We start from the raw sequence: 15062 nt of genomic DNA on the forward strand, positions 1-15062 counted from the left end.
GCTAATAACTTTAATCTGCAGACCCCATCCCAGAGAGGTCTGCAGCAGGCGCTTAAACACCCTGAGCTATCTGGAACATGAACCTGTGAGCTGCCTAGTCTCACAACCACTTCTTCAGCAGGCTCTTTAACACTCTGAGCTATCTGAGAGGGGAACCTGCCAGTCTCACAGCGCTCTCCCGCACGGAACGTGCCACTCAGAGAGAGCCTCGCGCTGTCTACAGAGGGGCGGGTTCGGCAGACCCTCCCTCCCACGTGGGCCCCGCCCCCAGCTCCCAGGACCTCCCCATCGGGCTGGGAAGCCTGCGCCCACTGTGCACTTTCTCTCCTTTGGACGAGGAACGTCTCCGGCTACACCGATCTCCAAAAAGTATTTAGAAAGTTTATGCAGCCGGATCGGTGGCTCCTCTCGCAGCCGGAACCGAACTACACCCGGACCAGGTCCGAGAACCAGAGGAAGTCATAAAAATCACCCCATCGTAGGAAGCCTTTCACCCGGGTCCGCGTATCAGAGGGAACCAGACTTTCCTGCCGCCGGGCACCCAACGGCAGACGGGACCGGGTCCGCGAACAAGGAATCCGAACTTTTCCTGCGTCCGGAGCGCCGTCCGCCAGGAGGACCCTTCGGTGTCCGAATACCCGCTCTTACCCCGGCCTCGAGTCACCGGCTCGGTGCCTTCATTTTTGGGTGGATTCCGGATCAGTTTCTGGTTGTTGGTGTTTTTTCGGGTCTGGAGTGTTTTCTGGGCTCGAACCCACATGTTGCCCGGTTTCTGGGATGGACCCAGCTCGGCGGCTGCGGACCAGCGCGGGGAGATCCGCTTAAGGCACTGTGTGCAGCCCCCCGCCGTGCTCCGGTGCAGAGAGTGGACACCCTGCCCTGAAGCAGCGCGCCCGCCTCCGATCCTGGGGGTACGTCGGTGACAGCGATATTTACAACTTGTTATAATTTCGGATATTCGGATTTCTGGTCGCGATGGAGCGCTTTCTTCAGCTGTTCGCTGTGTTCCTGCCCCTCTGTCTGGCTCTGGAAGGTACGTGCCCCCTGTGTCTGATGTTGTTTGTGCCTCTCTTCGCCAAATGTTTGCCAAACGTTTCAGAAAAACAAAAACTTGGGCCTTTTGGGGACTGATTTGGAATGACGGGGCGCTTCCCTTTGTCAATAGGGTTCCAGTGAGGTAGATAAGTGGGTTAAGGAACCTGCTCCTGACATCTGTGCGCGACCCGGTGCAAACCCAGACACGTCAGCCTCGCATTCCACCCTCACCCCTCAGTTCAAAGATGAAAATGATAGTTTGAAATTCGTACTTCGAAGTTCTGTGAGAAGCAGCGCCAAGAAATGTCAGTGTGTGGTGTGCGCTAGATTCCTGATCACCTTTCGTGTGTTGTGCTGCCCTCCAACCTACGGGAGCGCGCGCAGAGCTTAACATTTGAAGAAAAAAACTCTTTTGCGTTTACTTATCTATGATCGATAAGGAGGCGCTTGGGAGTTTCGCCAGCCGCGAAGTAAATGTTTTTGGCCCGCACCCCTGCTAATGGGGGACAGTGCACAGACCCTGTCGGGCGTGACACGCGCCCGCCATGCCCCATCGTTACCCCGGCTCGCTCAGCATGGCTGCACCCGGGCCTTTCCTTCAGTTATACATCCCCCCTCCCCCGCCTCTGTAGGGAAGTCACAATTTATATTTCCCCAAATCCCCGCGCGACTAACTCATCACGACCAGGGTTTTTTTTTGTTCATAGTGGAATGCGCAGCCCAGACGGATGGAGAAAGGTTTTTGAGTGAATGTACATTTTTGTAACATTTAAAACAGTGATTTATATAATTCTGTAGGGCTGCTTAAAATATGTATTGCTACTATAAGAAGTGGGGTAAGTTACTTTTAGAAGTGAGCGGAATTCTAAAGGTATTCTATTGACCGCCTGCAAATAAAAGAACCGCTCTCAAGGGATGGTTCAACATTGGCCTGGGAGTGCGAGTTAAGAACCTGGCCGCGGGTGAGACGCGGGCGCCCTGCATGAGCAGGTCGTGCCCACGCCCTCCGGTCCAGGCCATGCATGGTTCACGGGTGACCTGCGCGGAAAACTGCCCTCTTTGAAGCCCGCCCCCCACCGCCCCCGCTCCGATTTGGAATCCGTATTAATTGCGGGGTGCAGCCGAGCGGCTCGCTTCTTCCCGAGCCCGCTGTCCTGTTAAAAATGTGATTTTCCGTCCAAAAGTCACGTCTCGCCTATAGTTTATTCCATGCCGAGTGCCGCAGTGTCATGTAACTTTCAGGCTATTATTTTAACAAACAAACAAACAAAAAAGGTGGGCACATTTCCCAGCTTTAAACGAGGCCTACGTATCAGACAAGATGCGAAGAGAAGCAGTCACAGGCCAGAGGGGCCACAGAACGCATGGGCACCACAAGGTGTCTGTGTATTTAATCCTCGCTCCTGTAAGTTTTTAGGTCTGGCTTGACGGCTGCTGTATTTCACGTTTTGTTACACTTTCTTTACATACAGATATAAAAAGTGTACCTCTCCCACCTCATGACACCGGCTACTTGCTGTATCATTCCACCTTTTAGAAAGTGTTCCCTTTACATTGCACAAGGTACTATTTTACACCTCAAACAAACTCAATGTTCGCGCCCTTTGTCACATTCTATTCTTGTCTCCTATATGCATTCTATATTGTGGACAGCCGTTTTTACTGCTTCCCCCAGCATTTGTAACTCCAAAAGGACAAGCTTTAATGTAAGGAAGAATGTTTGTAAATGAAACTCGTTCAAACAGCATTTGGGCATGCCTGTGTTTTACGTGAATTGTCCCATTAAAGTTAGATTTATTGCCTGTGCTTGTTTTTTGGCATGAGGTTGTGCATCATGTAGTTTTATTATTAAGATGACAATGTTTTATATTGCTAGAAAATTAACATACGAAGAGATGCAGCTAGGTTTGAGGGAGGGTGACTTGTCAGGGGGGCTGTTGGGGCCTGTTGCATCAACTGTGCACGTCTTGAGCGATACAAGCCATGGCGTGTTCAGTGTGAATCGCTGGGTACATAGTTTAAAGCTCCCAGAGGCAGATCTCGGGGGTTTATAAGTCAGTATACTCCCCGTGCAAGTCTATGGAGACCAGAAACCTCAATACTTGTCATGCAAGTCTATGGAGACCAGAAACCTCAACACTTGTCATGCAAGTCTATGGAGATCAGAAACCTCAACACTTGTCATGCAAGTCTATGGAAGCAGGGAACCAGGACCCTTCCTATGTAGGTCTATGGAGATCAGAAACCTCAACACTTGTCATGCAAGTGTAGGGTCCACTAGGAATCAGGACCCTTTCCATGTAAGTCTATGGGGACCAGGAACCAGAACACTCTACATGCAAGTCGATGGAGACAAGTATCCAGGGTCCTCTCCATGTAAGTCTAGGAGACTAGGAACCAGAGCACTCTGCTTGGACATCTATGGAGACTAGAAACCAGGGCTCTCTCCATGTACGTCTACGGAATCCAGTACCATCTCAATGGAACCAGAATACTCCCAGTGTAAGTCTATATAGACCAGGAACCAGGACCCTCTCTATGAAAGTCTATGGAGATCAGAAACCAGGACGTTCCCCTTATAAGTCCATGGAGATCTGGAACCAGAGCATACCCCATGTAATACTATGGAGATCAGGAACCAGGACCCTTTTCATGTAAGTCTATAGAGAGTAGGAGCCGGAACACTCCCCATGTAAGTCTATGGAGACTAGGAATCAAGACCTTCTCCATGTAAGTCTATGGAGACTAGGAACCAGGATCATCTGCTCTAGGGAGACTTGGAACCAGAATATTCTGTGTGCAAGCCTATGGGTGACGTCTGTGAAGGAACAATAACCAGGAGCTCTCGGTGTAAGTCTAGGGGCAGAGGAACAGAAGCCACAGCCCGCCCCTGGAATCCTATGAGGGGAACAGAGCCAGAGGGCTCTGGGTGTTCATCTGGGGGGCAGTGGCTAGGGGGCTTTATGTGTACGTCTGGGAGGCAGGAGTAAGTCAGGAGGGAGGGCTGAGGGCCAGAAGCCAGAGGGCTGTTGGTGCAGGTATGGGGGGTCAGGGGTAATTCAGGAGGGCTGAGGGACAGAAGCCAGGGTGCTCTTGGTGTAGGTATTGGGGGGGCAGGAGTAAGTCTGGAGGACAGAGGGACAGAAGCAGTGGGCTCTTGATGTAAGTCTGGGTGGGAGGGACAAAAGCCACAGAGGTACCCGTGTAAGTCTATGAGGGGGACAGAAGCCAGGGGCCACTCAGTGTAAGTCTGGGGGGGGGGCAGGGGGCTCTTGGTGTAGGTATGGGGGACAGGAGTAAGTCAGGAGGGCTGAAAAACATAGCCAGAGGGCTCTTGTTGCAGTTATGTGAGATGGAGTAAGTTAGGAGGGCTGAAGGACAGAAGCCAGGGGGCTTCTTTATGTAAGTCTGCGGGCAGAAGCAAGAGGGCTCTTGGTGTAGATATGGGGGCAGGAGTAAGTCTGGAAGCCAGAGGGCTGTTGGTGTAAGTCTGAGGGGGGAGGCAGAAGCCAGAGGGCCCTTAGTGTATGTCTGGGAAGGGGGGCAGAAGCAGGAGGGCTCTTGGTGTAGGTATGGGGCAGGAGTTAGTCAGAGGGCCTGAGGGAAAGAGGGCTCTCGGTGTAAGTCTGGTGGGGGGCAGGGGTAAATCAGGGGTGCTGAGGGACAGAAGTCAAAGGGCTCTTGGTGTAACTGGTGGGTGTGGGTGACAGGGGTAAGTCTAGGGGGGTGAGGGACAGAATGTAGGTCTATTGGGGAGGGGGGGAGGCAGAGCTCAGAGCGCGCCCCATATAAGTCTGCAAGGGAAGAAGGCAGATCTGTCTACAGAATGGACCACACATGTTTACATTGTAAACAAACACCGTGCTTTGAAGAACCAATCATCACGCAGTAAAACCCACCATTAAAACAACATCGAAAGAGCAGAATTCCAAACAATAACTCGACGGACAGACGAGCCCTTTCGAAGGCTTAGAGCTAATGGGCCAGTGTCTCCAACCTTGCCAGGGGGGATGCCCGGGGTGGTCATAAAGGGGGTCTTTCTGTGGCATTACCTGCTGCCACTTCCTATCTCCCTCTTTTAATAGGGCACAGGTGCCCGTGGCTTTGAACTCGGAGGGTCTGCGGGACTTGAGGGGTGCTTTTGAGGGAGGAGGGGGAATAACTCCTAGCTCGGATGCCCCCTCGCAAGCACGACTCAAACACGGTTCTCCCCAACTCAGTAGCCAAAATGTAGCCTCCGAGGCTTCAACACTGGTCCCATGACCCCAATCGAAAGAGCAGCTCTCTCCCGCCCCCAAGTTTGAGTCAATCATTTGGAACTCGGCCCATCCCTGGCCCCCTCCCTCGGACAGAACCCATTGGGAGGCCTCTCGGTTGAGGGGCACAACTGCAGCTCCGAGTGAGGAAGGAGACCCCCTTAATGCCCCTCTAACTGAATGAAGCCCAAAGGAGTCCCACTGAACCAATCTGGAAATAAGGGCATCTGTTGCACCCGAAACGGGAACGGCCTACTAGCCCCCCACACTGGAACAACTCTGTACAACCCCACTTGTAGGGTCAGCGTGCAACATAAGCCACTCCATTTGGAAAGGAAGCGTCACTATAGGGCCCCTCAGCTGCACCCACAAATAGGTAAAGACCTCTCGCTGGACTGAGACCAACTAGAAACCACCAACTAGATCAAAGCCAGCCTGCACCTCCAACGCTCAAGCGAGGTACAAGCAGAACCCCCAGTTGGAACGTACCATGAGGAGGAATGATAGATCTATCCACACCCGCCCTCCGGGGAAAGGAACAGCACCCGCGCCCATCTGTAGCCCTCCCTATTGCAATGGTACCCAGTCACAGGCCCCCAGCTTGGCACTTCTAAGGATTGCCTCCACATTCGAAAAGTTTGAACGATAATTCACCCGTGGGGAGGACGCAGACTTTACCCCCCACTGGAAAGACCCCAACTTTAGCCTAAATTGGGGCAATAATTAGCAATAGCCCCAAGTGGACCAAAAGAAAACCCCAATGGTAGTCTCAACTCGACCAAAATCCAACCAAAACCTCAAATGGAACAAAACTTAACTCGAACCTCAACTGTAACAAAACCCAACTACAAACTCAACTGGGCCAAAGTAGAACTATAACATCAACTGGAGCAAATCCCAACTATATTGTTCACGTGGACCAAACCCCAACTATAGCCTCCACTGGAACAACATTCGACTATATCCTCAACTGGAACAATATCCAACTGGAACAAAACCCAACTATAACCCCAACTGGAACAAAACCCAACTATAACCTCAACTGGAACAAAACCCAACTACAAACTCAACTGGGCCAAAGTAGAACTATAACCTCAACTGGAGCAAATCCCAACTATATCGTTCACGTGGACCAAACCCCAACTAAAGCCTCCACTGGAACAACATTCGACTATAACCTCAACTAGAACAATATTTCACTATATCCTCAACTGGAACAAAATCCAACTGGAACAAAACCCAACTATAACCCCAACCGGAACAAAACCCAACTATAACCTCAACTGGAACAAAATCCAACATGAACCCCAACTGGAACAAAACCCAACCATAACCCCAACTGGAACAAAACCCAACTATAACCTCACCAGGAAAAAAATCCAACTATACCCTCAATTGTGCCAAAGTAGAACTATAATCTCAACTGGAACAAAGTCCAACTATAACCCCAACCGGAACAAAACCCAACTATAACCTCAACTGGAACCAAATCCAACATGAACCCCAACTGGAACAAAACCCAACCATAACCCCAACCGGAACAAAACCCAACTATAACCTCAACTGGAACAAAATCCAACATGAACCCCAACTGGAACAAACCCCAACCATAACCCCAACTGGAACAAAACCCAACTATAACCTCACCAGGAAAAAAATCCAACTATAACCTCAATTGTGCCAAAGTAGAACTATAATCTCAACTGGAACAAAGTCCAACTATAACCCCAACCGGAACAAAACCCAACTATAACCTCAACTGGAACCAAATCCAACATGAACCCCAACTGGAACAAAACCCAACCATAACCCCAACCGGAACAAAACCCAACTATAACCTCACCAGGAAAAAAATCCAACTATAACCTCAACTGGAACAAAACCCAACATGAACCCCAACTGGAACAAAACCCAACTATAACCTCACCAGGAAAAAAATCCAACTATAACCTCAATTGCGCCAAAGTAGAACTATAATCTCAACTGGAACAAAGTCCACCTATGACATCAACTGGAATAAAACCCAACTCAAACCTGAACTGGAGCATATCCCAACTATATTGCTCAAGTGGAACAAACCCCAACTATAGCCTCAACTGGAACAAACCCCAACTGTAGACTCAATTGATATCGCTCAAGTGAAACAAAACTCAACTGTGGTTTCAAGTGAAACAGAACTTGACTATAGCCTCAAGTGGAACAAAATCCACCTTCGGCCTCAAGTAAACAAAATACAATTAAAGTGTCAATTAAATGAAATCCAATTATTTTCTCAAAAGAACAACACCCTACTACAGCTTTAACTGGAATAGAATACAATATTCCAGGAACAAAACGAAACTATGGTCTGTAGTAGACCAAAACTCAACTACAGCCTGCCAGTGGAACAAAATCCAACTCGCTCAAGTGGAACAAATTCCAACTATAGCAGAGCCTAAAGTGGAAAACACCCATCTATAGCCAGCAACTGGAACAGAATAAACAACTGTTAACTACACATAGTCCCGCCAGTAGGAAAGGGGTCATCTGCTCAAACCCACATCTGTCCTGTGTAAGGGGGTGAATTGGGAGACTATGTGAGGGGTAAGGCGAAGCAGTGAGTTGGGGAGACAGGAGATATTCTGCCCTCTAATCTTATCTTTCTGTAAAATCATCATATTCTGAAAAGTGATTTAGGGGGCCGTGTAGAAAAACGGGGTTTCTTTCTGGCTGACACACTCACTCCTTTCACTGTGTTTAGAAGAAAAACATTCTGAATTTCAGCCTCTAATGCACAGCTGCATTGCTGTCCGGCACCGAACCCCAACCCACCGAGCTAACACCAGCACACATTGTGTCTACCTCCCCTCCGGCACCGAATCCCAGGCCCCCAGGCTAACACCGGCACAAATTGAGTCTAATTTGCCTCTTTTTAAAAGATGAAAAAGGTAGATGATGCCTGTGTCCGAGAACGAGGCCCCTCCCTTCCTATTATCTGTGCCCCCGCAATCAATCGACCCCTCCCTTAATCTGGGGGCTTTCTGCCTCCCTCGCCCACTGCTGTCAGACCCCCTGGCCGCCTTCTGTTCCCCTTTGCAGCTTTTTGGGGCTGATGAGAAAGACCGAGTGAAAGAAAAGGGAACACGAAAACTCATTGAAAAGGGATTAAATAAAGACCCTGGCGGAGGGGGCAGCGTCCAGCCCCCCCCCCCCTCCCTCTTGGGGGGCGGGGGCGCAAAGCTCACTTTTAGAAATCACAAACTGTGACATTTTTGTATCCCCGCCTTGGCCCCGGTTGGAATACGGGTCTTTTTAGGAAAGAGGAGGCCGCGGCGTTGGGGAAGCACCTCCTGAGAGCAGGGAATGTCGAGAAATGTGCAGAATGTGTGTAGGGGGGGGGGGGGGCAAAAAAACGTGTTTAAATATTAGTGCCCGCTGCAGGCGTCAGTGGATCTGGGGTGTCTGGGGATCCGGTGGAGGCACGGGTGTCTCTGACCAGGAGGACCACACGGCGCTCTCTTTCACTTATGAACCGGCTGGGGGTGACACTTCACTCTCCAAATACACGTATGCATTAAATAAATAAACATATATAAAGTCTCGAAGGGCCGGGGTGGCAGCTTTTGGTGGTCCCCGTAATAAAATGTTGGCCTCTCACCCACCAAAGACAGGGGCCTACATGCCAGTGTCTGTGGAAACAGAAGACATTTGGTCCGTATGTGCGGGCAAGGGGCCGGGGAGCACCTGTTTGTCTCTATCGGCTGGTAAGGGCTCCCTTTCAAGCCCTGTTGGTCGATAAATCCCAGGAAGTGACGTTATGGGTTTTTTAAGCTGGTCTGGGTTAGGAGGGCGACTTTCAGGCCTACATTCCTTCATAAGTACAAACGCGCCTCCATTTTAGTGTCTGTCAGTCTTTCAGAGCCAATAAGAGCCAGTTGTTTGTGTTTTATTGATTTTTTCAGGACTGTGCCATTCTGCACCGCAAGCGGGTACTACTTCCGTCGGTCACTAAAAGGACAGCTTGTTGTGTTTTATGGATTCATGTTTTTCAGGACTGTACCATTCCATGCAGACCAGGGGTGCATCCTTAGCTTCTAAAAGTTGTAAAGGTCTCCATCGGTTGGAAACATATGGGTCTGTATCCGTCCGATGTGACCCGAAGACCTGAATGTCCTCACCCTTGTAGTCTTTGGTAACAAGTAATTCATTTATTGTTCAGCTCAGGCGTACTTTACATTTCCAGGAAAGGAAATAGCGCCCTGAAAGCTGCTTGGTTCACTAGGCACTAGAAAGCCGCGCAGCACTCTACTTCCCAGTACTATTCCTCGCATACACTCTTAGCAGGGGGTGTCAGACACACCAGGGCGGGCATCCTGTCAACTGACCCTACAGCAGGGGGTCGGCCCTTCCACATCCAAGACGCGCTGTTTTTCACCCTAAGACTTGAAAATGACTACCTAAAACTTCAGAAAATCCGTAAAAACGCCTCTTTTCACCTCGGCTTTTGGGAGATCGCCCACAGTTGGCACCCTGGCCAGTTGTCTCCTGCAGCCCTCCGGGCAGGTGTCTGAGACCCGGATGCCCGCCTCACCCGGACTTTGGCCTTTCTCCTTCAGGGGTTCACGTTTGTTGGCAGACTTCCTCCTACACATGCATCGCTGCAGATTGACGAGCGCTGCCGCCCTCGCTTTTAGCACTGGGACCCAACTGTCGTTTCTTCTCTCCTTCAAAGCGCTCCGAGGCCGCGTCTTGGAGGATAGCGCTGCCTTAGCCCCCAAATAAAAGAACCTGCAAAGCTTTCTAACATTAACTGGACTCAAAATACAGAAAAAAGCCGCCCTGCTACCAAGGTAAGTACGGTAAACATGCAGTGAGTTAAACGATTGCCACTGGCGCATGCGGTGCGTCTCCGGGGCGCGGGTTCGAGTCGCAGCAAGCGTCCATCCCTCTGGCGTCGGTACATCGTACAACTACATTTCCTATCTATAGTGCCCTGAAACAATAAAGCGAGTATAAAAACGGGTTGCTCTTCCCATTATAAAAGCGGACAGAATTAGAGCTAAAATTCATAATATAGTACATATAAAAACTTGCGAATAACTTGAAGGCTAAATTCATATGTTTGAGAATATCCAGAAACAGTGATAAAATCGGGAGACCGCGGCTAAGGATGTCGTCATTTATGGACAGACACGAATTAAAATTTAGTTTACTCAGCTTTAAAGTGTCAAGGAGACTCTTCGTTAATTTTATGGGGCTGTGTAATTTTGGACGACCGATGGGCGACCACTCAAATCGCGTTTTACATTCCTAACGGTTTATAACTAGGGTAACCATTTCCTAAAATCTCATCACGCCTTAATCGGATTTCCCTTAATCCGCTGGGAACGTTACTTTTTTTTAATTCAAAAAAGGGGGAGAGACGCCCCCACCCCTACAAGCCAGGCTAAACAGGCTCTGGATAATTAGTCCCGGGTCGGGCTTTAACGGGCATTGCGGCCCGCCGGAGCGTGTGATATTCGCTTTGAGTTTTCGGGCTGTATTTTGTTGCGGCCTGTTCTGTTTGGGGGGGGGGGGGGGGGGGGGGGGGCTGGTTTGAGTTTCCAATGAAGGGCGTCGAGGCCTCCCTGGACAGGGGTGCACTGCAGCTCGGATTGGGAGGGGAAGGGGCCGTGTGTGTTGTTCCCCCCTCTCTCCTCCCTTTGTTTGGGGCGCATTCCTCGGCCTGCGTCTGCCCGGCCGCCTCGGAGCAGCTGTTCCAGCACATGGCGCCTGGGCCCCCATGGGCCGCTGGCCGCTCCGGAGCCTTTGAAGGGCCTGCCAGGCTTGTGTTGGGGTGCTGCGGACGAGGGAGGGGGAGACGTAGGGGTGTTGAATGTGAGGCTCACTAGAGGGGCGGGGGGGGCAGAGGGGCTGTATTTTGAGGGTACACATGGAATCGAGCGCAGGCCTGGTGCACTCAGGAATTGTATCCCCCTCACCTGCCTTGAACCTTGAACCTTGCACCTAGAGGCAGTCAGGACTCTGCCAACACTCCGAGATGGGCGACGGCCACCCCCGCCCCCCAAGACGCCCCACCACAACTTCACATCCAGAAAATCAGGGAAGGCCTCACACTTAAAAGACTCAAACAATGGCGCATTCGCTCACGTTTTGCCCCACTATCAGAGTCAAGTCCGGCCCCATACCGAGAAATAAAGGGTCCCCGGAGACCCCCTCAGGTGCCCCTACAATACTCTCGCATGTCTCTTGGCCGCGGGATGGGCAGACATGTTGGCGTCAGGAGGGCCTCACAGAGAGGTCACTTGAAGTCCAGGGTATGAGTAGCTGCAAAGGGCCGGCGTCACTTACAAGAAGGGGTCACCAGTGACGAGAGGTTGTCTCTCCCCTCCCCTCCCCCACCACACGACAGCAAGAGACAGCTGCAGTGCTGGCAACGAGGTGTCACTGCACACGGTTATACGCTGACAGGGCTTGAGGGGTCTCTGCTGAGGTGTAAGAGGCGGTATTATCTGTATGTCACACTAGGTACACCAGGGCTGTCACTCGTGTCTCATGGTATAAGGGATGAAGTCTCGCATTGGTCATGTTAGGAGCTATGGGTGACGTCTCACAGATGCCATGCCACACTGGTTATATGCTGACAGGACCTGTGAGGGGTGGCTGTCTTCTGTGGTGTTAAATATACTGACACACCCGGCTGTCACTGATGTCTCAAAGTCAGGGCCACGGGAATGATGTAGCTAGTGAGCACAAAAGTATGTGGTAGGGGTTGACTACATTATGTGGTAAGAAAAGGTAAGTTATGGGGCACACGTGTGATAGCTTTGCTTCCTTATTTTATTTTTTACACATAAGCACTGTCTGGGGAAATGTTTCACCTCATTAGCACAAGTTTAACACCCAAAATCAGCAATAAGCAACGGAAAGGTGACCAGTCAACGGTTGCCACGTTTTTAGTAACTCTGACCCGTTTATAGTCCAGAAAGAACTTTTTTGTTAAAATGTTCAGATTATGCAACCGATGATGAATTATGTGGCAAATGTAACAAAAAATTATGCAGAAACTGCTGCAGTCCTTGAATTGCAAAATTCCTGTGCTCTGCTCATAGTCACGGCCATTGGAATTATGCGGCAGGAGAGGGTCAAAATGTGCGGACGGGTTGAGTAAATTATGTGGAATGGAAAGGCAAATTAGGTGCCATAATGCTGTACATTTTGTGATAATATTACTTCATTATTTTGCAATTTTTTTTTACAATAGTTGACTCTGTCTGGGCCTTGGTTGCACCTCATTGATACCATTATAACACCATTTAGCAATAATCAACAGAAAGGTGGCCAGGCAAGCTTCGAAAAGGGCCGCCCAGTATGCAGCCATGTGTCACTCCGTTTTTAGTAACTTTTAACTCTTTGAGCTAGAAACATTATGCAGATTATGCAGCAGGCAATGGATTATGTGGCAAATGCTGCAGATCTATCATTTTGCGAAGAACGCCACACAACACTTAATTCCAGTGGCCCTACTCAAATGCAACAGTAGAGAATTGAGTCAGCTTTTGTGAAGGGCCTTCCACTGCGTAGAAACACGCGTCATTGTATTTTTAGTCACCTTTGTTCCTTTTGAGCTGGAAATGTTTTTTTATTGCGGGTAAAATCTGCAAATTAAGCATCAGATGTTGTGGCAAATCCATATGTGGAAAATGCCACGGGCGCAGAATTGAGTAATTTCATTTGCCATGTATATAATCTAAAAGGTGGGAGATGTTATTTCACCCTGGGTGATGTCAGGTGAGGAATAATAAACAAGCATTTGCAATGCAATAGGTCTCACATTTGCTAGAGTTTAAGCTATTGGCATTGTAAAGGACAATGCCTTTTATTTTTCAGCTTTGATAATTAACACATAAATAAAAGGCATTGTAATTTACAATGCCAATAACTTTTGTAAATGCAAGATCTATTGCATATCAAAGAAGCGACCGCCATTGTCCCGGGCTGCTTGGAAAATGAAAGCGCACATGACGCGCTGAATGTTGCAGTAAAGCATGTCTTCAGTAGGAAAAACTCATTAAAGAAAAAAGTGCTCACAGACTGAATAAGACAAACCGTGTAACAATCAAAGTAAAAGGGCCAGTCCTCATGGGAGGTTACAAATGAAGACAAGGCGGTACTAAGAAGGAACTAACAAGCCTATGAACGAATCAGAAGTCAGCATTTAGGAAGGACAATGACACAAGCCAATGACAAATATGGACAGAGTGGGCGGGGCTTCAAGTCCATATTACACTGCAGCATGCTCGCAGAACAGCATATCGGCTGCCAATGCTCGACCTAAAAATGACTCACTGGAAAAACGATGAATCTTCAAAAACTTGAATTTGCCTCGCTTGCCACAGAGACAAAATGCATAATTGCATAATACAAATTTTTTAGGGAAAATGTTTTTAGCTCAAACAGACCAAAGGTTATCAGGACCGCTGTTCAGGGGTTGCAAGGCCGCAGCTGACACAAGAGGGACAGTGAAGTCCTGTTACTGTCAAGTCTCCAAGGGGTGGGCTTGGAATCCAACCAAGGGTTTATATTCCTGCTGGAAATATTGATTTATTCTTTGTCAAGAAAAGATGGGCTTCACTTTTCACATAAACGTAGCTTTACATTGGAGACTTTGTTCTCACAGCAGAAGTTATTTGAGCTTTGGGAAAAGCTTTAAAGACCTGACTTTTCCCAAACTGATGCCGCTGTTAGCGCCCTCACAGTCTCCAAGATGGCTGTTTTTGGTGACAGTTTGCACTTTACAAATTAAATAAATTAACACATAGGCTCTCATTGTTCAGGAGAATTGCAAACTGGGAGCCACTCTTTCCAAATGTAAATGTAATGTAAATGTAAATGTCAAGGTACTTATAGAGCGCACTGTCACCAGACGGCCACCTTGCGGTGTCACCTTTACGGTTTCCTGGCGCTGATACTCATACCGCTGTGGAACCCCTCCTGGCTTTCCCTGTGAAGTGTCCACTCCTGGGCACCCCCAGGGTGAAGCCAGGCATCCTTAGCGCTGTTGGGGCCGGTGTGGAGGCTAAGCAAGCTATTGCCCTGAGTTGCAGCGTGGGGCCCGTGATTAGAATAGGCACCGAGGCGAGAATAGACAGGTCCGAGGAAATTGAGCCCGAGCCCCGCCGAGGTGGGAATCGAACCCTGGTCCCTGGCCAGAACTCTGCTTCAGGGTCTGCCGCTCTAACCATTGAGCCACACTCCTCCACACAGGGCCCCTGTAGTACATTCCGAGAGCGCCTCTTAATGAGACAGATATTAAAAACAAGGTCCCTTTCTGCAGGACTCTTTGATAATTGTAACAAGTATTTCCAGGAGTTCTGTGGTGTGGACAAGGGGCAAATACAAAACTGAACATAAGTTTGAAAATTATAATGAACGAGCCACACCTTTTATTCCAGGAAGTGGGCTCGCTTTCATGCTAAAGCACAGCGGGGAGTTTTTACATTTCTTTTTAGTTTAATATAGCACGAACTAGACCCAAAGGTATCAGAGCGCTTTACACGCGCACCAGTTACAGACGTACACATTTATTTATGTTAGGCACAGGGAGATCAAGTGATTTGCCCAGAATCACAGGATGTCGAGCGTCCCTGCTGACACTCGAACCCAGTTCTCCAGCTTCGAGGTTGGCCGCTCTAGCCGTTATGCCACATCCTCTCCGTTACACTCTGGTAGGAAGCAAAGGCCGCGCTAACAAAATGGCGACCCCCAGGATTCCACACAGCGCAGCACTAT

General features: G+C 49.3%; 1 protein-coding gene across 2 annotated transcripts in view; it reads left to right on the forward strand.

The window, feature by feature from the left end:
* The first annotated feature begins 310 nt into the window (after window positions 1–310).
* The window catches only part of EPHB4 (EPH receptor B4), a 110242-nt gene continuing 95490 nt past the window's right edge, over window positions 311–15062 (forward strand). For both annotated transcript variants that reach the window (XM_085638733.1, XM_085638734.1), the window contains exon 1: window positions 311–1033. In XM_085638733.1, the coding sequence (XP_085494859.1) occupies window positions 976–1033 (58 nt within the window). In that variant the 5' untranslated portion in view covers window positions 311–975. The remainder of the gene's footprint in view (window positions 1034–15062) is intronic.

The sequence above is a fragment of the Triturus cristatus genome, chromosome 12, assembly GCF_964204655.1.
Source record: "Triturus cristatus chromosome 12, aTriCri1.1, whole genome shotgun sequence".
Lineage (NCBI taxonomy): Eukaryota > Metazoa > Chordata > Amphibia > Caudata > Salamandridae > Triturus > Triturus cristatus.